We start from the raw sequence: 27236 nt of genomic DNA on the forward strand, positions 1-27236 counted from the left end.
TTGATATTTCATCTGAAAGTGAATTTACTATTTATGAAGAAAAATGAAGTACATCTGGATATGTAAAAAAACCTGAATTACAGATAAATGACATGAGAATAAATATGTGTTTTTAGTATTACACTGAGATACTCTTCACTGATTCATAACGTGCAGTTATGACCGAGCTTCAAATCTGTTCTGTACTGGAAAACATCCCAGGATCATAAACTGTCAGAGACTGTATGAAAATGGAATTGCTAGGGTAGTGATAACATTTTTATAAGTTTAAACAGCCTTTTATTAATTGTTTGTGGTTTAAACTCTCTGAAAAATCAGAATTCAATATATTCAGTACATGTGATAATGAGTTACACTAAATGAATAATATTGTGAAATTCCTTTTTGCTTTGAATCTGTTTCTATGGGAATGCTATTATATAATACCTCATTGGGTGATAAAAAAAAAGGAGCATTTTCCAGTAATATATGATTATATAATTTATATAAGCAAGTCCTTAAGTTCACAGAATCACAGGATGGTTGAGGGTGGAACTGACCTCTGGAGGTCATCTTGTCCACCCCCCCTGCTCAAGCAGGAACACCTAAAGCCATTTTCCCAGGGCCATGTCCAGATGACTTTTGAGTATCTCCAAGGATGGAGACTCCACAACCTCCATGGCCAACCTGTGCCAGAGTTCAGTCACCCTCACAGTAAAAAAGTATTTCCTAATGTTCAGACAGCACGCCCTGTGTTTCAGTTTGCCCACTGCATCTGGTCCTGTCACTGTGCACCACTGAAAAGAGCCCAGCTCCATCTTCTTTGCACCCTCCCTTCAGATATTGATATACATTGATGAGATCCCTTCCTGACGCTTCTCTTCTCCAGGCTGAACAGTCTCAGCACCCTCAGCCTTTCCTCATAGGAGAGATGCTCCAGTCCCTTAGTCATCTTCGTGGCCCCTCACTAGACTCTCTCCAGTATGTTTCTCTTGTACTGGGGAGCCCAGAACTGGACACAGGACTCCAGATGTGGCCTCAGTACCAGTGGTGAATAGAGGGGAAGCATCATTTCCCTTAACCTGCTAGCAAAACACCTCCTAATGCAGCCCAGGCATTTGACTTCTTTGTCACAAGGGCATGTTGCTGGCTCAGATTCAACCTGGACCCCCAGGTTCTTCCCTGCAAAGCTACTTTCCAGCTGGTCAGCCCCCAGCATGTGCTGGTGTTTGGGTTATTCCTCCCCAGGTGCAGGACTTGGCATTTCTCCTTCTTGAACTTCATGAGATTAATGTCAACCCATTTCTTCAGCCTGTTGAGGTCCCTCTGGATGGCAGCATGACCCTCTGATGTATCAGCCACTCCTCCCAGTTTTGTGTCATGAGCAAACTTGCTGAGGGTACAGTCTGCCTCATCAGCCAGAGCATTAATGAAGATGTTAAACAGCATTGGACCCACTACTGACCCCTGCGGTACACTGCCAGTTACTGGCCTCCAACTTGATTTCATGCACCTGATCACCACCCTCTGGGCCTGGTTGTTCATCCAGTTTTCAATTCATATCACTGTCTGCTCATCCAGTCCATACTTCATCAGCTTTTCATAAGGATATTGTTGGAAACAGTTCCAAAAGCCTTGCTAATGTTAAGGTAGACAATATATGCTGCTCTCCCCTCATCTACCAAGCCAGTCATGTCATTGTAGAAGTTTATCAAGTTGGTCAAGCATGACTAACCCTTGGTGAATCCATGCTGACTACTCCAGATGATTTTCTTGTCATTCATGTGTTCCAGGATTAGGTGCTCCATCACCTTCCCAAGGATCAAGGCGAGACTGACCAGCCTGTAGTTCTCGAGGTCTTCCTTTTTGCCCTTCTTGGAGATAGGAGTGACATTTGTTTTCCTCCAGTCTTTGGGCACTTCTCCTAATCACCATGATCAATTAAAGTTTATTGATAGTGACCTCACAATGACATCTGCCAGATCCCGTAACATTTGTGGGTGCATCCCATCAGGACCCATGGACTTATGTATATCCAGTTTGCCTAAGTATTTCCTGTCCTGAGCCTCTTCCACCAAGGGTAGGTCTTCCTTGCTCCAGACTTTCTCTCTGGTCTCCAGGTCATTGGATTTCTGAAGGACAGTCTTACTAGTACAGACTGAGGCAAAGGTGGCATGCAGTACCTCAAACGTTTCCATGTCTAGTGTCATCAAGTCCCCATGTCATTGAACAATGGGCCCACATTTTCCCTACTCTTCCCTTTGTCACCTATGTACTTGTAGAAGCCCTTCTTGTTGTCTTTCACATCCCTTGTTAGATTCAACTGCATTTGGGCTTTGGCTTTCCTAACCTTATCACTGCATGCTCAGTTAATGTCCCTGTATTTCCTCACAGGTTACCTGTCCTTGCTTCCACCCTCTGTATGTTTCCTTTTTTGTGCTTGAGTTTGGCCAGGAGCTCCTTGATCATCCACGCAGGCCTCCTGGCATTTTTGCCTGACTTCCTGCTCTTTGAGATGAACTGCTCTTGAGCTTGGAGGAGGTGATAGGCTTTCTTGTGCCCCTTTTCCCTCCAGGGCTTTATCCCTTGGGACTCTTGCAAGCAGATCTTATACCCCACTGTATTGTCCCTGCAGTAGATATTGGGGTGGTTGAAGTCCCCCATGAAGACTAGCAAAGTAAAAAATAAATGTTGAAGTTTCAGCAGTGACATGGAAATATATTATGTTAGATTTTGTACAGGAGAGCCAAGTATTTTTTCCTCTTTGCTTGTAGTCAAACATTTAGTCGTGCTATCTTAATGGCATTTAGGCCACCTCAAGGACAATCCTCTGTTTTGTTACATATTTATTAATAAACGAGCATGAAGAAGAAATATCATCTTTTATTAAATGTGTATTCAAATGACCAAGAAATTATATACTCAACTCAAATTGAGGACAACAAATCTGCAAATGTATATCACATACATAAATGTGTGTATATATGTACATGAATATAAACATATTTGAAATTAAAAATGTTAGTGCTGAAATGTTAAAAGTAAGTGTAGCTACCCAGAATTTATAATGAAAAATCAGCACTGAAGTTTTAATTACTTAATAGCTCAGCACTTTGGCAGTGATCCAGAAAGGTCCAAATACATGTGTTATCTCAGTGGTTTAACTGGGACTTACTAATCTAGTACTATGCGTGCTCCCTGAATTGGAGCACAAGCCCTCTGCAACTTGGAAGAATAAGCTGTAAATTAATGATTTGTTAGTATGGATGACACTGTACATACTATACTATTTATTTTTGTCTTTATTAGTGGTAGTATACCACAGATTGTCAATAAAGATAGAGAAGCATTCAGAGCATTAATGCTTGTGCTTGATGATATAGACTAAAGGCTGGGAATGCAACACTTCAGTATTGCTGAATCCAAAATTATTTTCTGGCTCCCACACATAGTCTGAATATCAGGGTATTCACACAAAACAGAAAATTAGGACAAAAAGGAATCACATTATTCATCTAACCCAATGCAGAAATCTACAGCCCATCTCATCCTAGAACAAATGCCTAAGATGGGTAGATGCCCTCTCTCTGATGAGTAGAAGGGGAGTCTGAACAACTCACTCAAATATAGCTGTTTATATTCCATACATGTAGAAAGATGATACTGCTCATCTCATTCCTCCTCATGCTTAGATTTTCCTGTTCTGTACCAAAACATTTGTTCTTATCAGCCTGTGTATGACTAAATCCATGACACCTAAGACTGCATAACAGTGAAATAAAAATAATACAATTAAAATTGTGTTTTGGAACTTGATCAATTTTTTTGCCAACGGCATCAAACCTTATGCTCAGAATTGTACATTTAGTGGAGGGAAGGTCAGCTGAGGAACAATTAGGAGACACAATCTAAGAGTTTCCATGCTAATTTAGTTGAAACTCTTGCAAGTCATACAAACACACAAGTATATACATATCTATATATATATAAAATTGTTATTAAACAATCATATAAACATCACTTACATAGAATTGGACAATCAGATCTGTAGTACAAGGCACTTCAAAAGAGAAAACTTACCTTTGAACCCAGCAGCACAATGACATGAAAAGTGGCCAATTAAATCCATACAGGTAGCTCCTTTTTTGCAAGGTGAACTTGAGCATTCATTAATTTCAACTTCACAGAAGGGTCCTTCATATCCAGGCACACAGTTACAGCTGTAATTATGCAAGTGGTCCTGGCAGAAACCATATTCAGAGCACTGGTTTCCAATGCAATTGTCTATATCAAGTTCACAAAATGTGCCAGTGTAACCAAGGGGACATATGCACCTGTTATTGAAATGAGAGGAGGAAAAAAAAACCACACCAGTCTTGAATATATAGGTCAATAATGACTAATAATGTTTACAATATTTTTATTTTTAATTACTTACAAAGGAATTGTGATTTTTTTTCAATCTTCTTTCTTTACCTTTAATTAGTCATTAAGTAACTTTGTTTCACATAGACTGCTTGCAATAATTAAATGGAACTGCACAATAATAAAAAACTTAGCTATTTAGATGGGACAAACTAGTAGCTATACAGCTTTTAATATCAAGCTTCCAATGACAATATTCAAATAGAAAACTGGTATAAACTGTGAGTATTATGCCTTTTAAGAATTTCCTTTCTGAAAATTATTAGTTGCTTGCTACAGTATCACTAAGAGAAAAAACAATATTACATCCTGCTTGCTCTGGACATAAAACCAGTATAAAAATGCTTTATCATTAGAAACAAAGGTTGCAATTTCAGTCTGTAACTGAAAAAAACCCCAATCTATACAATTTTAAAGAAATTGAGCAGGATATTTTTTTTCCCACAATGTAGGATGACATATAAATTCTGTAAGACCAGAGATGACTCTTTCATGCTTCCCCTTCTTTTTTTTTTTTTTTTTTTTTTAGTGTGAATGGAAACAAAGCTAGATTATCTCATCGCTGATCCACATCTCAAAAATTAGAAAATCCTTTGTACTTGGCAATATTTTCTTTGATTGATCCTCTCCTTATCATGTCCAGAGGTCTCCTCGCACAGGAGGAGATAATCTTACAATAATCTTACATATTCTTGATCCATAGAGATGTTATCTAGGAGTTGGAAAGAACTAACTTGTTAAGGAAGCCTTGATTATAGCAATTTTCTCTACTGATCCATCTGGCAGAGAGGATATTTTTTTCTTTATGTTTAACAGAAATGAATGTTCATGTGGCTGTTTGCTTCAGTCCTTGCTTATTATTCACGCATTTTTATGTCAGACTTGTGAATATTTCCACTTAGATATTTTTATATCCCTATCAAATTTCCAATTGTAAGTCAGTAGGAAAAGACCCCATGTAAGATTCTGTGTACAGAAAGGATCCTATATAAGATTGCATGATGGTAGCTATTTTGAATGTCACTTCACAAAAGCTTTTTCCAATATAACTTTCGGACTAGGGAAGTTATAACCATAACCACCAATAACTTTTGGACTAGGGAAGTTATAACCATATCCACCACTGGTATACTTTGTTCTTCTTTCATTTAGGCTCTAATTTTACCTGCAATTCTTCTTGGCAAGAGAGAATTTGAAAGACCAAAGAACTTTGTCTGTGTACAAACTAGAGATGGAGAAGGGCAGAATACTGTGGGGGCTCCATCTATCACAATACTAAAGAAATACTTCTGAAGAAAAAGGATGAGGAAAAACGGATATGTATAAAATGAATAGCTCCTAGTGTTTAATCCAATTAAATATTTTTTTTCCTTCCAAGGTAATCTGTGGACGTTAGTGCAGCTCTGAGAGTACAAGAGTAGCTTCAGAGCACATAGAAAACTAGGTGATTTTCCCTTTCATATTGTGAGTAAAAGAAGCTTACAGTAAAGACGGTAACTTTATAAGGAGTTACTGTTAGTTGCTATGTGGAACTCTACAGTGGACTGAGTTTAGAGATGGTTTAGTAATTTTTTTATAATTAAAAGGCTTTTAATCTATAGAAAAGACAGGTACTATTAGAAAATAAAACGGTTAATTCTTTAAACAGCAAAATCACCAAGTGATTGAGCCACAATTATTATTTTTGATATGTATATAAACAAGTATCTGCTGCTTTCCTTTCCACTGGCTCCTTGCAAGAAGATTCAGGCTTCCCAGTCAGATTTTTGTCAACTTTGTGTCTTCTTGATCCCTAGGAAATTTTGTCATAATACCTGAGGTCTGTCTTTGTGCTCTCTCATGTCTCAAGGTGCATCTGTATAACCGTTTTAGATCAGATGAGGAGAAAAATTTTATGATTAATTTCCTGGCTGCTTCAAACTGCAGTGTTTTGTATCACATTGCAGAGCAGTATCAGAGCATGTAAAATTGATTTATTTCATTTGAAACTAAATCAGTAGATGTGCTCCTTGGAGTACAGCTAAAGCGCACCAACTGCTAATGGGCTTTTAGTTCATGGACCAAAACAGAGCTTGCTTGAAGTAAGCCCTCCATATCTTGTATAGTGTGTTTGTGAGTTTTTCAGCATCTCCATTTTTTCTTTAAGGATCCATTGCTACTGCACTGCAGTACCTACTCAAGTAGGTATAGCTACTGTATTCTCCCAACTTCAGTCAATCCTTAGCAAAGGAGAAATCTTCCTCTCCTCTTGAGAGCTCCAGCTGATTCTTTTTCTCACTTTTTAAAGGAATGAAGTTCACACAAATCATCTCATACAGTTGCTTTACAGCTAAATGTAAATGTTGATTTACATAAAGTTTCATTATGCATAACCATGCAAAGCACATTCACTTTTAGTTACCTTTAATTGCACAGTTTCTGAATCCACCAACAGTAAAACTTCAGTATGGAAACAACAAACATACTAATTTTTCTGGTGCAGTGAATAACTTTATTTCCTTGGTTTACTATTATGTAGTAAAAAAAAATTTTTTTTACAGTAATGATTAGTGTGTGCATTGTTAAAATGCAACTATTCAATCATTCTTTGAAAACGTGGCTCCTATCATTAATATTGAATAGAGTATTTAACTTACAGCTCTCCTTAACAGGAAAGAGAGGGTAAAGAGAAGGAATTTTCTATTATTTCCTTATTATTACTAGTTGTGTAGCTTATCTTCAGAGACCACAGAAGAACTACACAGAAACAGATGTAATGGAGAATCTTATAGTTTCAGTTTCATGCTTCTGATTCCATCCTGCAAGCAATGATGTTATGAGTATCGTATTTTTCAGTGCTTCAGTGTCTGAAGAAATCTAAAACAACTAAGCATGGAATGTTCTTTGTTTTTCCTGGTGGAATTATAACTGTATGTCTTTCAATTTAATATGGCTCATCTCCTGCAGCAGATAAATTAAGCTCTCATTTTTTTAGACTCTAACAATATGAAAATATTATTGTTCAGGAATTCATATTATTTATTCATATTACTGCTTAGATGCATTTCATATGATTGCTCATGGAAAATAAAACAAAATCATGAAGTTTTCTCTTGTCACTTCAGTGTGAAAAGTTTGCTTGGTTTATCTATTAAGTATAGGTTACTGCTTTCTTTGAATATACAGAAGCTGTTGTGGTTTTTTTTCTTCAGTGTAAACATGAATAGAAAATAACTTTAAAACTGGATCTTCATGTCTTGTGAAACAAAATGTTTGACTTATGCAGCTAGTCAAGCCCAAACCTGGGGCAGTGGCCCAAAACAATGTAAAACTACAAACAAATGGTGCAGAAAGAGGTTTTGTTCTGTTAGTGTTTGCCAAACACATACATTAATGCAAACAGGGGTATTCTAGTCCTCTTAATAACAAGTTAATTTCTTACTGTGTGTTGAGGGTTAAACATCTAAGAATCATTCATTTATTGTTTATAATCCAGACCATGGTTTAGAGGTGATAGGATCTAGAGGATCAATAAATTCCTTATAAACATAATTTATAATAATCTATATGAAATTCTAATGGCATGTTTACTAATAACTTTAGTACATAACATCTTATATGGAAAATCTACAAAGGAAGGCTAAAATATGTTTAAATGAATAAGTTAGTAATAGTCTTTATTTAAAATCTGTACTTTACAATGTGTCTATTTTTCAGTAAAATGGGCCATTTTCATGCAGTAAAAGTCAAAACTAGTCAGGTCTTTACTTTTGGTGCATGTTTTGTTAATTTAACAGCATTAACATATAATAGTTACCACTTACATTAATGCATTATATATTCAACAGCACTATGTACAAAGCAGATACAGATTGCACTGTGCATATTTCTTAAATTGAATGTATAATAGTGTAAGTGCAGTTCTGTGGGCTTTAGATATCAGCATCTGACTGCATTTATTTGTAGCTTTAAGATTTTTATAAGTTTCTAAATGATCCAAGATGTTTAATAGATATTATCATTTCATCTCTAAGTCAATTTATGAAATGGGTCTTGAACACAGTTTTGTTAAACAATGTGCTGGTATAACAGTGACATAGCTAAACTTCAAATATCTTTTCCTGTCTGTCTTAGAACTAATATCAAGGCTAATGATCTCTAAGTAATTAAGTCTTTTATACTTGTAGCAGGAAAAACACCATCACCACATTAGACCTTAATGGATATGACCTTGCATTAATACTTCAACAGCACTAAAATACTGAACATATCAAAAGCTTTGAATCATGGATTGATTTGCAGTTTTCATTTGTTGCAAAGCTGAAATGCTTCTGTATAATAAACGCAAAAAGAATTTGTATATGGATATATACAATACCAGAATTTCTATTTGTGAATGGATCTCTAGCTCAGGAAACATGTTTTTTGCCCTTATCAGAGGGATGCCCTGTCTGTGTGCTGACATATCAGTTCAGGGGCTCAGCCTTGCCATGGCGTGAGCTGGTTTTCGATACTATAACCCCTGCTCTGAGGCCCAGTGACTGCTGTCTTCCCTGCTCCAGCTTCAGCTCTGGGGATGGCCCCTCTAGAGAGGGGGGACACCTCCCAGCTAAGATCAGAAGATGCTAATGACACTCCTCACCTACTTTCTTAAGGAAGACTAAAATGTCGACCTTACAAACTAGGGGAACGTTGAAAGGGTTGAGCATGGCACCAAAGAAAAGGTAAATATGAAGAAGTTCTGTATTAACATTAATGAGAATAACAATGATTTCTTAGCTTCACATATGTCCTCTTTTGTCCATAGCAAGATTTCGAGTGTAACAGATCCTGGGAGGCAAAACCAGTACCTCAAGGCTTTTGCTACAAACATGGATTTTAGTAGTGGATACTAAACTCAAGCCACGGTTATCCTATTGTGGATTGCTTTGCTCTAAAATATATCACGTAGATGACTGTATGCTGCTACTCCACTGCCTAAATCTAGTTAACATTGCACAACAATTTGATATGCCTGTGAAATAAATGTTAAATGGAGATGCAGCTAAGTCAGGCATAGAATTTAGTCTAAGAAGGAACGTGTTACTCAAATGCAGGTGGTTATGGCATAGCTACAATGTGTTCCTACCAATATGCAGCAGGATATCAGTTTTTATCACCGAAGGTCTTGAACAGCAGGTGTGCAGGTAAGCAAGTTGGTACTAGTTAGTCCATGCAGGGTAGCTGTCACAATGTCACCACAGACTGCCTGCACTAAAGAGATGTAGAATGACTTGTGCCATCGAGTAAATAACTGTGTACAATGGATGAATCTTTAAAATAACTGAAAAAAAACAAAGACCAGACTGAAGATCTGGTTATGCTGATCTGTGCTAGGAGATGACCCAGCTATTTTCTATCTTGAGACAGAAGGCACATAGGAGCACTGAAGCTTGGCATTAGCAAAGACTTCCCAGTATCTCTCTACTTTGTTTTTTAATATTTTTTAATAGTAGTCCAAGCAGATTACCTGCATTTATTCAGTATTAATGATTTAGTTTTCTAGTTGAAATATGAACTGCACACACATTCTTAAATGGACTAAAAGGTTATTTAGTTTCACTTTGCCTTTTTGTAAGCATCTGCATTCTCTGCAGAAAAGCTGCTATATAACTTATTACAGAGATATTCCTTAAGAAATTGCAACATATATTCACCTACCTTCTGGAGTTGTAGCAAAGCGAGGAAAAGTATTTTTCCTCTTTCTCTAGTGGAAGAAGCCTATTATTGCTACAGAAAACTGTGTATATCACAACACTAACTTTATATGGCACTGCCAACTAGGTCCTGCGGTCAAATTGCATATATAGTATAGGATGAATAAACTTGAAAATGGAAAATTAGATATAAAAAAATAATCTAATCAAACAGCTTAATTTATCCAGCTGGCAGAAAATGGAAGAAGTCAAGGATGAATAAAGTAATATAAGCTTTAAATTTTGTGATACTCAAAACTTATCTAAATTATGTTTACTTTTCATAATATTGCTGGCATCATGCAAAGAAGTGTTTCATATTCTAAAGCATTTTATTTAACAATGTGTCACTAGGTAAGGCTTTACTCTTTCCTGGCGAGATTAATTCAAGATGAAATTATACACGCTGAAATTTATATACTGAATACTGAAGAATGAGTTGGCAATTCAAGCTTTACTGGACACTTCTTAACGGGAAGTTTTCTTGCATAAAAAACTGATGCAATGCTGACCTCAGAGCTATATCTATAGACTAAAATAAATTTTTAAAACATATGAGTTTATAATGACCTTTTAAACAGTGGTAAACCCTACAATCCAGCTTCTTTAAAAGTCTTAATGTAATAGTTCTCAGTCCTTCTTGCTGGGCTTTCCTGGGGCTATGATAAGTGTAGAACTTCATCTGAATAGACTGGACTGAAGAAACAGGAGAAACAGGACAGATAATGGAAACTATATTGAATTTTTAATTATTTTCCCTCTGTTGCTCCCCTTCACTAAATAGACTACAGTAAAATATCTATTAGGACTTATTTCAGTTAGGATCTTGGTTGTCTGAAACATAATGTTGGCAAGGAATAAATTTACAAGGGTGAAGAAAACAGAGTAATAAAACCCCTCTTGGATTTTAAAACAGGAGGATCAACTCCTTGAAGAGTTCTTTCACTTTAATTATTCATTAAATGCTTTTCATTGGGTCATGTTAAATCAGTTCTTCTCTCTCTTCTCCTACAGAGAACATAATGAAATGACAGAGGTTCTTTTGACAGGAAAATTCAAATACATTTTTTATGTAGCAACACTGTCTATTTACTGAGGTAATCAGTTGTCTCTATTTTTTCTCTCAGGTATATGTGACCAAAGGTCAAGAGATTCTTTTGGCATGTGGATGCAATTGGTCTACTGCATAGTATCTGCCAGATTCATCATATCGACAGCTACACCGTCAACCCAGTGGCAGGAGCAGTAATTCTTTAGAGAAGTTATTACTTTACATACATGCTGATTAACTTATGTTATGATATCTCAAACAGCACAGACTCTACTGGAAGTGCAATAATTCATTTGAATTAATAAGAGGGTTTGTGTCAGTGTGATTGAGGCCACTTTAGTTGTAAGAGAAGGCTCACTAAACCAAAGGAGTAAAACTCCTTAGACTTCTTATTGTGATCATGTTGCTCTTATTATGTAACCTTACTGAGCGTTATACTATATCATAGTTTTGAAGTCCCCCTCCTTCACCCAGAGCAATTCCCCATCCTGAACTCAAAGGAAATTCTCTGCATATATTAAATATACACCTATGTGACACTACTGTCTGGAACAGTAATTTCAAAATGGGAGGAGAAACAGAATATATTATGGTAAAGAGACAGAAAATTAGAAAAATTACATACAGCTGAGGTTTTATTTCCAATCTGGAAAAAACTGACAACTTGTGGAACGTTAGAGCTTAAAAGAAGGGGATGCTCTTGAAGCTAAGCTGGATACTTTCCATGCTTTCCTGGTCTTAGCATTACTATAACAAGCCACTGCTGGAACAATAGATTATGATCAAAGTGTAACAATTAGTTTAGAATTTAAGATTTCTTAACTAGGAGAAAAGTCTAGAATTTTACACTAATTTTCCATAAATAAAAAACCTAATATATGACATTTTGGCTTACTTAATAAGTGGAAGAGATAAAGGTAAGTAATGTTTTGAATTACTATAATAGCTTTAAAAATGGATCTCAGTAGGGTTGTTAATGGCACTTACACACTTAATTCTCCATATATTCTTCTGACAGTTTTCTTATGTCTTCCTGAAACCACTTTGCATCAAATACAGCTCTTGATAACTGCCTTATCAAAAATTATACCCATTTTAAGATAGAAATGCAAATTGCAAGAGTCTTTCAAAAAAGTTGGGTGACTATTGTAGTTACATTCAGCATTTCCTCTCCTATTCTTCTGGTTTTAATGATGTGTTGGAAAGGGGAAATAGTAATTGTTTCACTTGCTGACAATAAATAAGTCTTGTGAAATACCATTATTTTTAAGGAAGGAATAGTTCAGTTCTCTTAAAAAATGCTTCACTGTCATTGAGAAACAACAATCCTCTGTTGACAAAGAAGGTATTATACAGTAAACACTGCACATTGTCTTTGCAAAATAACCAACTGTGTTTCTGTGGGGTCAGGTTCTCTGATAACAAAACTGTCTGCTAACACATCTGGGTTTGGGATCTTAATGGTATGTTTTCTTGTTCCTTAAATAAATGGACTGATCTGCCAACTTAATTTGTCTTTCAAAGACTGAAAAAATAAGAATTAAGTGTTTTCTGTCTCTAGCCTGAGTCTGGATTAGTGAGCTAAATTCAAAGGTCTTGTTTTACCAGAAGTCTTCAGACCTACTGATTTATTGATAAATGCTAGTGGATTTTGTAAGGTAAACATGGCTTTGTTGTTCTGTCAGAATTCTTTTTCCTGATAAACACAGATTTATCAGTCAAAGGAAATGTCAAAATATGGCCCAGTAATTTGATACAGGAGTTGATTGTAAGCTAGCAAAAAGGAAGGATGTATACTTTGTAAAGACTGTGGCAAAAATTCCTTTTAACTCTGGTATACTGAGAACCATACACTTATCTGTATTTGTGGGCTTATTTGGGTATTTCAGTTTTTACAGGATCTTCTGTCATAATAACAGAAGTAGAGTGGCAGAAATTTTTAATTACTTCTATTTTAATTTTGTCCACTATTGCAACCTTTTCTATTTAGAAACATTAAAATATATTAATTACAGTGCTTCTAAGAACAGGACACAGCATAAAATTAAAGCCTTTCAAAACACATTCACACACATTGTGGAGAGATTTTAGTGATTCTGGTTTTTGTCGAGGAAAAATAAATAATTTGTCTGATAAGAACAGCTGAACTCTGCTTATTGAAGAAATCCTTTTCAATTTATTATTTTCCTCATACTTGTAGAGTCCCAGTTTCAAATATCTACAGCATGTTACAGCTCACTAAGAAAAGCACATACTTGACAGTTTTGTCAATACCTAAAAAAAAAAAAAGGCCACAAATAACTCAGCATTTCAACCATTCACTTGAAAATTATAATTTAAGTTTTAATAAGAAAAGTCACTCCATGTCACACTCCAGGCTTATAAAGTGCATACCATTTACTAAAACAGATGATTTGTTTATCTGAGACTTTGCATAGTTGGTTTAACTTCTTTGTCCAGCAAAGAGGAATATTTGTGAGGCCTTCCTGTGCAGTACTTCATACTACACAGTCTTATTGAATGCACATGCTTATTGAAAGTTAGTATCCATGGCATTTTATAATCTGAGAAAAATATTACTGCAATAGCAACTCCCTTTGTAATTCTTGTTGAAAGGAAAAATATCTTAATACGGCATAAGCTTCTTTATGAAGGCTTGTATGGAAAGCATCATGTTCGTACCTGTATTTATTAATTCCATCTTCACATGTGGCTCCATGTTGGCACTGGTTTACCTCACAGTCATTAATATGCTCCAGGCATGTTTGCCCTGTCCATCCAAGAGCACAGACACAGTGAGATCTCTGGTTTTCTTCATCGTAGAAGCAGCTACCTCCATTTGCACATACCTGAAGATGAGAAGTACAAATACATAAAGAGGTTTTTCTCTACATGTTGGGTTTTTTCCCCGGAGAACAGAATTAACAGAATAACAGAATAAGCAGAATAAGTTAAGCAGTTTAACAGAATAAGCCGTTGGTAATAAATATGGTTATTTAATGTTTTTATGTTGTAATATTACAAAAGACAGATTCCCAAGAACCTAAAATACTTAATGTCATTAAATCAATATATCAATTCATTGTTTAGTTGGAAAGAGGCATTTATGATTCAATTTAACAGTGTCATTTTCATAACTGACCTTAAAATGTGCTTGTTTTCGGAGGGATGAAAGTGAACTAGTCTGTTATTTTTCCATTGAAAGAGTAGAACAACTGTTCTTGTGCTTAAAAGCTATGTATAATTTAATTGAATTTGTGGTTATCAGGAAAAAAAGACTGAATATTTTTAATTTTAGTCATAATTCAGATTCACAACCTATCCTTGAATCTTTTTTGTTTATTTTATTTATATTTTTATATATATATATATATATATATATATATATATATATATATATTCCATCTATGCTCTGGGAAGACTAGAACCTTCTTTCTTTTCAACCTGTAGATATTGAAAAATTAATAAACCTAGACTGGAACAACATTTTTTTTTAGCTTTTATTTGCTAATATTGCTTACTAAACCTGTATTTCCTGTATTCTTCAAAAATTACAGAAAGTTCTGTGTCAGCATGAATGCTCCTTTCTTCATTTTACTTTTAGGGTACCATTTCATGTCCATGAAAATTTTGCCAGCGTAAAAATGGATAACTACATTTTCATTTCTAATCAATTGGTTTCCAAAGAAAATGGTGTCTAGAAGATGAGCTAATGCACTAGTACTTCAGTTTGATTGAGTCTGAATCTCCTTATAATGTCATTAAGATTTGTAATAATAACAGTTCTTGGCAGAAATCCTCTAATATTCATTTGTCTTTGATTAAGTTTTAAATTGACCTTAAAATTAAGAGATTTTTGCTATGCTCTCAGTACTGAATTTTAGACTTGGGATCCTTTTTCAATAGGACAACTTCTTGAAGAAAAGCACTGCTCAATATAAATGCAAAGAAAACTCCTGTGTGTGTAGTTTTGGGAAACATTCTCATTTTTGATTTTTATGTGTTGTCTTACTTTTTTATTTAAACATTTCTGGAGGATTTTGTGCTGAGGCTTACTATTTTCTCAAAGCTCAAATAGGTCAAATAAGCTTTCACTCAAGAAAACCATCTAGAAATAACTTAGACAATTAAGACAAAAGGTATATATCAATATTGCCACAATATTGTATTCATTATATTCTTATGTTGTTTTGATACTTTATACTCTGAAGAAAGGTATTACCCTTTAGGATGTTAGTGCAATCTAAAGTAGCTATAAATTAAAATTAAAGCTATGGGAGATATTTATAGCATCAAATCTAGTTAGTAGTTTTCTTATCAGATAGATTTTGATCTCTGCTGTAAAATTAATTCCCTATCAGTTTAAATATTGAAAACTCTGAGTTAGAATGATTAAGGATTTTATAAGAAATTAAGGCTAAATAGATTTATTAATCTATTACTAAAGTCAAACTAAATACCACAAAATTGTTGTTCTCTAAACTTCAAACCTGCATTGTGGTTTTCTAAGGTTACTACAAAGATTTGTTTGTTACTTTTTTTTTTTTTTTTAATACAAGAAATACTTTTAAATGAAAATAAATATATAAACAGACTTTTGGAAAGAGCAGCATCCTCCCATCAATCACCTTTTTCTTTTTCCCAAAGTAAATCTTCCTCGTGGTTAGGATTAAACATAAAACTTATGATTTAACAGACCATAAACAAGGGTTTTTCTGGTCAGTCTGATCATCACAGTGCTGACTACGGCAAGTACTTTAAACCAAACCTGACTTATTATGTAATTTTGATAAAAATGTAAGAATCACTTCCTTCTAATATCAACCAGGAAATGTTATTACAGCAAGGAAAGATAATTAGTCCCTAGATGATTACATTTTATTATTCTCCTTTCTTCACTCTGCAGTAATTGAGGAAAGTAACCCTACTATATGGTTGTCTTTTCTCTACATATCCTCTGTTGTCCATTGCTTGAGCTAAGACACTGAGCTAGAAGAATCTCACTCAGTGCAATCATTACTTCCTAACACTTCTTCCATCTTACTTTTCCTGGAATTACCTGCAGTTTGAACAAAACTGTACTTTTTATATATATACATATACACACACACACACATATATACATTTTTTATTTTCCCCAGGCATATCATTTTTCTGCAGTCTGCAGGCTTTATTACTGCAAAATTAATTGTACCTGGATATTAAAAATTTTTCAAAAGCATAATTTTAGTCAATCATCTGCCCTATGTTCTTTCCTGGACTAGTGATACATTAAGCAAGTAGATAATTTTTTTTTTCTTAAAACAAATAAAAAAAACCAAAAAATCCCTCCTCAAAACAAAAATATCAGAATTTCCAGAAATATTTGCTGAAAAGTCCAGAAGACATTATGAAAATATAAAATGGAAAAAGTATGATTAATATGAAAGAAGTACTCTGCTTAATTTAGATTGTAGATTTAACTTTGGCCTACATTGTAGATGCTATTGAATTATTCCTTGTGGAGCAAATACTTAAAATCCTTAGATTGCCTATAAGCAGAACCTGATGCTTTTCTTGGTCTCCAGAATATGAGTTCTCCTCATTTATGCAGACTCAGTTCCACTATGTTTCCTTTTATTCAATTTTGCTACTCTGGCTCCTGACAATTAAACATTATTTTTCCATTCCGTAAGTGTAGTAGGTATTGTTAAAGCAGTTTCTAAGAAGTGAACTTTGTAGAGAACTATATGGAAAATATATTTCTACAGATGGCTATATTGCTCAGCATCTAAAACTCTACCTGCAATGCCTACTAGCACTAGTAATGGGAAACATTCTCTTTTTTGATTTTTATGTGTCACCTTTTTTATTTAAACATTTCTGGAGGATTTTGTCCTGAGGCTTACTATTTTTGCAAAGCTCAAATAGATCAAATAAGAGTCATTGAATTTCTTATTTTGAGATTAATTTCACACAACAATAATGAAGTTCACAGGTGTCATTTTTCCTTTGCAAATGTACACACTAAATTCCATCCTACTTTTCCAGATCATTTCTCCAAGGTGGTGTCAGATTCAGTTTTATCATGTATAATCTATTCCACCATTCAGAAAGAAAATACTGAGTGGAACTGCATGCAAGTCAGGCCCTTGCAGAACACTACTTACTATTTCCCTTGGACATTTGTCCAGGAAACTACTGCTAGAATAATTGAATATCATTATCTTATCTGCTTTACATCAAGCTGGAGCAGGTGCATTGTTTCACTAGCTTGCTTATGAGATTAGTACATGAGAAGACGATATATTTCAACTTTTGTAAAAGCTTTTTACTTTTGCCACTTCTATTCTTGTTACAAGAAGAAAATAAATTGGCTTGAAATTATTCCCTTCCGGCAATTTCTGGCTAACTGTCCCTCCCTTTGCCTTTTTTTTTTTTTTTTTTAACTTTCTTACAAATAACACTTTTTCCAGAAACTTTAAATGGATTGATTATCATTAGTTTCCTTTAGATAAATAAAAAAGGCTTTAGTTCTGAATCTATGAATATCTATAATATATAGGATATAATATCTGCCTTTTCCTACTTTTCCTGTCTTCATTATCCTGTGCAGGTTCTCAAAGTGAAACACCTAGTGATTCAAAGACAGCCTCCTCCAAATTTTTTTGTGAAGTTCTCCACAGCAATCTTCTATTAAAGCATCTATGTATTTTCTTTCTTGTTTGAATGTTGAAAAGTTTACCTTAAACCAAGACAGCATAACTTGAAAACACCACCAAGATTTGAGGCCCACAAGCCTCTTTTTACGCATAAATTCATTAAACAGATTGACAAAAATACACACACAAAAATTGTTTTCACGAAGACATTTTAAAATCTGTTTAAATCAAACTATTGGTGCAGTATTTGTAATATGTCAGAACTGCAAAGTCAACCTCTAATCTGAAAGTCAAGCATGACATCATGTCACATGCACCACAAGAAACAGATATTTGCTGAAGAGAGAGTTATTTGCAAGTACAAGTTCAAGGTTAACCAGAAAAGCCTTATTGAAAATTTTCTAGCTTTCAAGATCTTTTAGGTGTTTTTTTTCCACTGAATATATCAAGCTCAAAGAAAACAACATGAGCGTCCATACTTTATTTATATTACTCTTCCATGATTTATGTGATTGCCTTACTTTTACAGATGAGGAAACTGTATAAACTTGCACAACATATAAGGACCAGGACAAGCATGAATGTGTTTAGCTCCTCTAAACACTACGTATTCATTGAGCACATAGATATTTCCATTCAGAAGGTTGGAACTGTGTTCCTGACTGCAAATGTAACAGGGTAACTTGGGATCATTTGGCTCATAAAAAGAGGAAACAACTTCCAAGTAAATTATGCAAGTGGAGCTCAGTAATCCAGCTGGACACAACTTTAGTACCGTAAAGATGTAGACAGACACTGAGAGGACTTTTCCTTAGGAAGAGATGGTTCTCTTCCTAACTGGTATGGGAATTATTTTTAACAACTACGTTCATGCCCACTAAGTGTGTCTGTTTACATTTTAAAACTGAAAATAGAATAAAAAAATAACTGAAAAGTACTTTTTAACTCCTATGATTCCTTTTAAAAAAATGATAACCATTGGCCAACATCTTGAAGTTCCCATAGTTACTGCTACAATTTCAAATCTTTTCTTAGGAAATGCTAATGGAACCTGATTTTGTAAGCTTGCTGACAGAATTTTGAAAAACTAATGTTTTGAGGGAAGCAATAAAATGGCTTGACAGGACTTAGCCATGGCCACTAAAAATAATCACACATCTTAGGATGTCTCCACATTTGTCATTGTTTGGGTCACAGGTGGGCTTTTGAAGTGAATAATCTCTCCAGGGATGTGGTGGAGTTCCCATCACTGGAGGTTTTCTAGATGTGATTGGACAGGGTGCTAGATAATGTCACCTAGGCTCCCTTTCACATGAAAGGTTGGACTAGATGGTCTTTCGAGGTCCCTTCCAAACTGGGCTGTTCTGTGATTCTATGCTTCTCTGATCTATGCCTAGTATGTTGCAGTACAGCTATTTGTTATTACCATTGCTCTTATCAATTCTCTATGAACTCCTGTTAATAAAAATACTGGGGTTTGTAGCATACATCCTATATTCAAATGGTACAAGGATATTTTCTCTATTTCTTTTGACATATTCTGAGCAGATGAGAGAAGAAAAGATAGTATAATACAAAGGGGCTAAATTGGGTCTTGTTGGAAGTCATTAATTTAAAGATGCCAAAATTTTGATTTATTTGGAGGTCCTTCATAATTCTAGATACAAGGCAGGCAGGCTTTAACCTGGTTACGAAGTTAAGATTAGATTTTGAAGTTTAAAGGAAGGTATCCCCTTTTTTAATACATTCACATTTCTTTTTTTAAAATATTTATTTTAAAATAAATTATAATTAAAATAATATTAAAAACGACCTTAATGTTTTCATTATTGTGCTGGGAAAGAAAAAAACCCAAACCAACACACTAGTATCATTACACATTTATAGAGAGATAAAAGAGCCCCAATGACTTAAATTCACTTTCTGTTTATTAAGAAAATATTAAAAATAGTACCATTCTTTTAAGTCTATTGTGCTGAATACAAAGAGGTAAAGCAGTTCAGCACAACTAAGGTACAATTGGAAACAGAAAAGAAATGAAAGAATGCAAAAATATATACTTACTTTCTACCCACAAAGAATAAATAAATAATTAAATGCTGAATTATGTAATTTACTAGATAATATAAACCTTTAATTTCAAATTATTACTTACACTACTTCAAAAAGTATTCAAATATTCATTTGTTTGAATAAGACCTTTATTTTTTCCAATAAGAAAATGACACTTTAATAATCTGTAGGCTAACAAAACAAGTAAAACCCGAACATATCGCTCCTTTATTTTAGTTTCTAGTCCATTTCCTATTAGAAAATCCACTAATTATTCACATTATGCCCGAACTGTGTCATACAGTGAATGTATATAGATACATAAATATATATATTATTAAATTTTTTCCCATATGACGTTTATGATGGTCTGTGAAATGTTTGTATGAATAAATTATATATGTCTAAGGGCTTTTAAGCAAATATTACAGTAAAATATTTTAGTAGCTCCCATCAGCATCCTTGGCACACCATCACTTCCCATCCTAACTAGCTATAATGATTATTGCATCATTATGGTGTTAGGCCATGTACAATAAATTTGCACTCAGTATGACACTTTAAATCATAAAAATGTTAAAATTTACCAGATGCTGAACAATTTAAATATAAACCTTTGAGCCAGTGAGTATTTCAGTGTAACATTTCATATTCATTGGTGAGTGTGTACCCATGGACTTCAAGGTGACATAAATGTTGATTGCTTCTTTGTAAACACATTGCCTGCTCTGCATAGTATATCTTTATGGTGAATATATTTCAATAAAGGAATGGATTAAGCCTTTGAAACACTGGTTATCATGTTTGAGCAGCTGTTTGAAAGGGCTATATAGCATTATGTATATAGCTTTTAAAATAACTATCATAGCAAAAAAGTGCAACAGTATTTTACTTTATCCCATACCGAAATCTCAGTAACTCAAGGGCCTGGGTCTGTAGTCCACCCTGATGTGAATGAATCCTTCCCAAACCAGTAGTTTAATTGAAAAGGTCACTAAAGGGAAGTGAGTAGGATACAGCAAATACATTTCTTAAAGACATCTGGGTACACAATGGATGCTATTTTGGCCTAAGCATTGTCAGTATCTAACTTAAAGATTTCTAGAATACTTTGAATGTACAAAAATCAAATTTATGATTATATTCTGTGAACATTTAAGAGGAACTTGCAAGGAGAATTTTGATTTTTTATAACTGCATTTTCAGCTGTCATTGCAGTGTAGTTAGTCTTGCTTTAGTTTGTTGTTGTTTGGTTGATTTTGGTTGGTTTGGTTTGTTGTTTGGTTGATTTTTATTTTTGTTTTTAATGGAAATGAAGCTCTTGTCATTCTTTCTGTGCATTGATGTACCATTAGCCTTCTCTCTAGTAACTGTTAAATACATCAAACATTCAAGGAAATTTTGCCTTAAGTTCCTACAAGTTTCACAATATAACAGCAGCAAGTAGGGGATAGAAGGAGACATCGGTGAGTAAACCTATAAAGAACAAGAAAGGCAGAGCTCAGACATTACACGGTTTGTCGGACAATGACCAGACTAGTCACATCACACATTTTGGATGTGCACGTTACACAGGAAAGAGGAAGGTTAGCATAAGAGTATATCAAGAACGCGTACTATGTTTAGGAAATCCGTGGGAAATGAGGCTTCATCAGCTCACTGCTCTTAGAATAACTTTTTTGATTTCCCAAAAACACTGGGAGGAATATATCACTTTATCCTACCTCTGTGTTTCCAACACATGGTGATAAACATGTGTAATTAAATCCATGAGATTTATCCATACACAGTGCTCCTGGGGCACAGCTTATATTGTAGAATAGGCAGGCGTCAATATCCAGTTCACATCTTTCACCTTCAAAACCTGCACCACAAAGAGAATGTTTAATCACAGTTCGTTCAGAATATTGACATTATGTCTGCTCAGGGTGTTAGCAGTTAACACCACTCTACTAGAGTAATTTGGCAGTTTTATTTCCTAAATAAAGTGAAAAAGTGGGATTCTTCATAAAAATGTTCATTGCATACATTGAGATATAGTGCTATTTTTATGTTGCTATTTCTTAAACTTAAATATTTGGATGACATTTTCTTTGTTCTGTTTAGAAAATACAATAAATTTCCAATGACTCACCTATAGGGCAAGTGCACTTAAAATGATCTTCATAGCCAACACATGTTCCTCCATTTTCACATGAATTGGAACCACAGTTATCAATTTGCACCTCGCAGAATTCTCCTGGGGTTGAAAAAAAAATCCTAAAAAGGTTAAGAATTAATATCATGTTCTTAAAAAAACCCCATGAACCATATTATTAATATTGGTAAAATAACTGTTGCTTTAAATAATCTTTCTGGAATATTGGTTAGAATTTAAAGACCTTGTGTAAGTTTCCAGACTACTTTCTCTCCATTTATATATATAAAAAAATCTCAGGGTCTTAAAAAAAGGTCAAACAAACCCTTTCAACATTAAAGAACAATTTTAGATGGAATCCAGATAAGGATATGGAGCTGAAGAGGGAGGATTTTCACCAAAAATAATTATCTGAAATGGAGGTAATACCTTTGCATTTTCTTCTACTTTTTATTGCTGCATGAGTCATCCTTAATCGCCACTCAAGACTTTTGATTCTATTATGTATATATTTCATTATGTCTTTTCTGGGCTCTGTTTTGGCTACAAAAAAGCTAGTCCACATTTGTCTGAGGTACCTTTTAGTGTCATTCCACTGAACAAATACTTGCTCATTTAGCTCAGGAATTTTTTTTTAGCTCAGCAGTAAGAAATATCTGAACTTGTAACTGGGCAGTTCTAAAAAAAATGTACTGAAGAGAAATATATCTCTAGCAATGTGATAAGAGCCAATAAAGAAGACCATCAGCTTTACCATTAGTCTTGGAAAACCAGTAGGTTTGGCAAAAAAGAAAACACATTAATTTTTTAATTTACACATTTATTTTTAATTTACTATTTCTTCAGCAGGAGTTCCATATTTTATTTTTTTATTTTAGAAAAGGTAAAGAACAGAGAAATGAGAAGTGAAACAACCTTTACTGCTAAGAAAACTTGAAGAAGGTGGAGGAGCTTTGAAAAGTTTCAAGGAGGAAAACTTCAGAAAAGAAGAGTAGATAATTAATGTTTTTACTACCAACTTGTTTGTAATCAGTGTTACTTCACTCAATGGCTTAAGCAGAAAAAACAGAAGAGGTGTACAGGAGAAAAATCTTTGGGAGAGATGTGCAGGAAATTGGGATCATTTCTTTATTCAGACAATATGTCCTGTAAAATGTTATGTCAAAAGTTAGTATTCTATTTGAAACTCTTCATATGGCAAGAAAAGAAATAATTTTACTTCAAATAATGAAATAGTTTTTAAATTTTTGATCAGCTCTCCTTTTGATCTAAGGCCAGAGACATCAGGAGAACATGACCTAATAGTATAAAATTTGGTAAGAAATGATCTCTGTCTGTTTCAGCAAAGCATTTCTGCCAATTTCATTCACTTTAGTCCATTCCTAATATAAAGCACTTAAGCTTTGAGAAACATACACTTCATCTTTTAATATGCTGGAATGGAGTGTCAAACTAAGACCTAAAGATTCCTTTTTATGGACTTCTATAAATGTAAACAGGAACGTACTTATTAAGACCTTAATGCTGTGATTTGTTGGCCAGAAATCTCTATCTTGGGCCAACAGGTGCTGGACCACATGTACAATCTCATGTATTTACAGAAAGGTTGACCAGCATGCTTTACAGACTTTTAATGTTTATTTTGTCCTTTTTCTCCTCAGCCAAAAATAGCCCAGTATTAACATAGATCAATTTTTCAACAGCCAAGAGTATATTTTACTGTAAGTTATAAAGCTTACTGAGTTAGAAATATTTAAGTATATTATTATTATAAAATTTTAAAAATAGAGAAAGGAAGACATTAGACACTTCTTGCTGTTTATTATTATAATATAATATGTAATATTACATGGGCAACTATGGACAATATGACCTTACATTTACAAGACTCTCATTTGCTCACTTTGTATTGACATTAATGCTAACTATATGTATCTATATCTCTGGGGAGATACCATCGTGATTAATACTTTTAGAAAGCCATGCTATGAGCCAGGACAAGAGTTATAAAATGTAACTTTGTGTAATATTGCTTGGCAAAAAGACATGCTAAAAAATAAGCAGATATTTTAATTGCAAAATCAACTAAATGTGTTGAGGAAGTTGCTATCTCCTAGGAAATGGGGGGGGGGGTAGGGTTTCATTTTTTTCTTAATGAGGTCTGGAAGGCAAAATTGGTGAAAAAAAAGCTGAGAATAAACTTCAACTTAGTATGTATTTTGGATCTATTTTTTCATGTTTATTCATGAGGGTGGAATTGTCTTGTCCAAGAAACCCTTATGAATAAATATTAGTACAATCAAACTGGCTTAAAGAATTATTTTGCTATAAATCTGAAATCCTTGTAATGGCTGTATCCTTTAAGCGAACTGTACAACTTTTCTCTGCCACAATGAGGTCAAGAAAACCTAGTAACTCCAAACTGTTATAAAATTTATTAGAATCTGAATACTGCTGAGAAATGCATAATTTATGGTATTAAGATCTGATTAAGTGTTAAATAGATGTCAGGAGAGATCTCCACAGTAATCCACTTAGCTTTTAATGCGTAATTATCACTTCATAGTGAGTGAGGGCTGAATAATTGAGAAATGCAATACTTAGAGAACTCAAACAAGATTTTTTGTGCACAATTAAGCATGTTATTCTTCTACCAGGAATAAGTTCAGCAGGTACAAGGAACAAAGGAAAAAAAGATTATACAACACAAGAGGTAGGGAAAATAATTTGATTTAAAAGTTTACTGTTGTACTGTTTATTATTAAAAATGACCTTATGCATTTTTTACCTAAGCATGTGTTAAATTTTTTACTTACAAATTCTATGCCCAAGATATCAGTGAAATAAAGTGTGACCACAAATGGGCACAAACTGAGGTTATGCATGAACATCAGGAAACATTTTTTTACTGCAAGGGTGATCAAGCACTAGAACAGGTTGCCCAGAGGGGTGGTGGAGTCTCCATCCTTGGAGATATTCAAAAGCAATCTGGACATGGTCCTGGGCAACCTGTTCTAGGTGACCCTGCTTGAGCAAGGGAGTTGGACAAGATGACCTCCAGATTCTGTGATTCATAGCATCATAGAATATCTCAAGGTGAAAGGGACCCATAAGTATCCCTGAGTCCAACTCCTTGCTCCTTGCAGGACTGCCTAAAACTAAACCATATGGCTAACAGCATCATCCAGACGCTCCTTGAACTCTGACAGACTTGGTGCCATGACCAGTTCCCTGGGGAGCCTGTTCTAGTAACCGACCACCCTCTCAGTGAAGAACCTTTTCCTAATGTCCAATCTGAACTTCCCCTGACACAACTTCATTTCATTCCCTCATGTCATAGAATCATAGAATGGTTAAGGTTGGAAAAGACCTTTAAGATCATCGAGTCCAACCGTTAACCTAGCACTGCCAAGTCCACCACTAAACCATGTCCCTAAGTGCCACATCTACACATCTTTTAAATACCTCCAGGGATGGTGACTCAACCACTTCCCTGGCCAGCCTGATCCAATGCTTGATAACCCTTTCAGTGAAGAAAGTTTTCCTAATATACAATTTAAACCTCCCCTGGTGCAGCTTGAGGCCATTTCCTCTTGTCCTATGGCTTGTTACTTGGGAGAAGAGACTGATACCCACCTCTCTACAACCTCCTTTCAGGTAGTTGTAGAGAGCAATGAGGTCTCCCCTCAGCCTCCTTTTCTCCAGGCTAAACAACCCCAGTTCCCTCAGCTGCTCCTCATAAAACTTGTGCTCTGGACTCTTCACCAGCTTCATTGCCCTTCTTTGGGACACTCTTCAGCACCTCAATGTCTTTCTTGTAGTGAGGGGCCCAAAACTGAACACAGCATTCCAGCTGCAGCCTCACTGGTGCCGAGTACAGGGGCATGATCACTTCCCTAGTCCTGCTGGCCGCACTGTTTTTGATACAAGCCAGGATGCCATTGGCTTTCTTGGCCACCTGGGCACACTGCTGGCTCATATTCAGCAGGCTGTCGACCAACATCCCCAGGTCTTTTTCTGCCAGGCAGCTTTCCAGACACTCTTCCCCAAGCCTGTAGCGTTGCATGGGGTTGTTGTGGCCCAAGTGCAGGACCTGGCACTTCGCCTTGTTGAATCTCATGCAATAGGCCTCAGCCCATCGATCCAGCCTGTCCAGATCCCTCTGTAGAGCCTTTCTATCCCCAAGCAGGTCGACACTCCCGCACAACTTGGTGTCATCTGCAAACTTATTGATGGTGCAATCGATCCCCTCGTCCAGACCATTGATAAAGATATTAAACAGAACTGGCCCCAGTACTGAGCCCTGTGGAACACCACTTGTGACCAGCCGCCAACTGGATTTAACTCCATTCATGACCACTCTTTTGGCCTGGCCATCCCGCCAGTTTTTTACCCAGCAAAGAGTACACCTGTCCAAGCCATGAGCAGCCAGTTTCTCCAGGTGAATGCTGTGGGAAATGCTGTCAAAGGCTTTACTGAAGTCTAGGTAGACAACATCCACAGCCTTTCCCTCATCCACTGAGTTAGTCATCTTATCATAGAAGGAGATCAGGTGTCATGGTTTAACCCCAGCTGGCAACTAAGCACCACACAGCCACTCGCCCACTCCTCCCTGGTGGGATGAGGGAGAGAATCAGAAGATAAAAAGTCAGAAAACTTGAGGACTGAGATGAAGACAGTTTAATAGGTAAAACAAAAGCTGCCCACACAAGCAAAGCAAAACAAGGAATTTATTCACTACTTCCCATTGGCAGGCAGGTGTTTGGCCATCTCCAGGAAAGCAGGGCTCCATCACGTGTAACAGTTTCTTGGGAAGACAAACGCCATCACTCCAAATGTCCCCCCCTTCCTTCTTCTTCCCCAGCTTTATATACTGAGTATGACATCATATGGTATGGAATAGCCCTTTGGCCAGTTTGGATCAACTATCTTGGATGTGCCCCCTCTGAACTTCTTTTGTGCCTGGCAGAGCATGGGAAGCTGAAAAGTCCTTGACCAGTGTAAACATTACTTAGCAACAACTAAAACATCTCTGTATTATCAGCACTGTTTTCAGCACAAATCCAAAACATAGCTCCATACTAGCTCCTATAAAGAAAATTAACTCTATCCCAGCCAAAACCAGCACATCAGGTTAGTCAGGCAGGACCTGCCTTTCAGAAACCCATACTGACTGGTCCTGATCACCTGCTTGTCCCATACGTGCCTCATGATGGCACTCAGGATGATCTGCTCCA

At 35.4% G+C, this 27236-nt stretch overlaps 1 protein-coding gene across 1 annotated transcript in view; it reads right to left on the minus strand.

The window, feature by feature from the left end:
• Positions 1-27236, minus strand: part of EYS (eyes shut homolog) — a 951425-nt gene that overhangs the window by 806125 nt on the left and 118064 nt on the right. Inside the window, exons 8-11 of the mRNA XM_075497152.1 lie at positions 21997-22101; positions 21587-21726; positions 13852-14018; positions 4060-4313 (exon numbers count right to left, since the gene is read on the minus strand). Coding sequence (XP_075353267.1) covers positions 4060-4313; positions 13852-14018; positions 21587-21726; positions 21997-22101 — 666 coding nt within the window. The remainder of the gene's footprint in view (positions 1-4059; positions 4314-13851; positions 14019-21586; positions 21727-21996; positions 22102-27236) is intronic.

This window comes from Mycteria americana, chromosome 3, assembly GCF_035582795.1.
Source record: "Mycteria americana isolate JAX WOST 10 ecotype Jacksonville Zoo and Gardens chromosome 3, USCA_MyAme_1.0, whole genome shotgun sequence".
Classification (NCBI taxonomy): Eukaryota; Metazoa; Chordata; class Aves; order Ciconiiformes; family Ciconiidae; genus Mycteria; species Mycteria americana.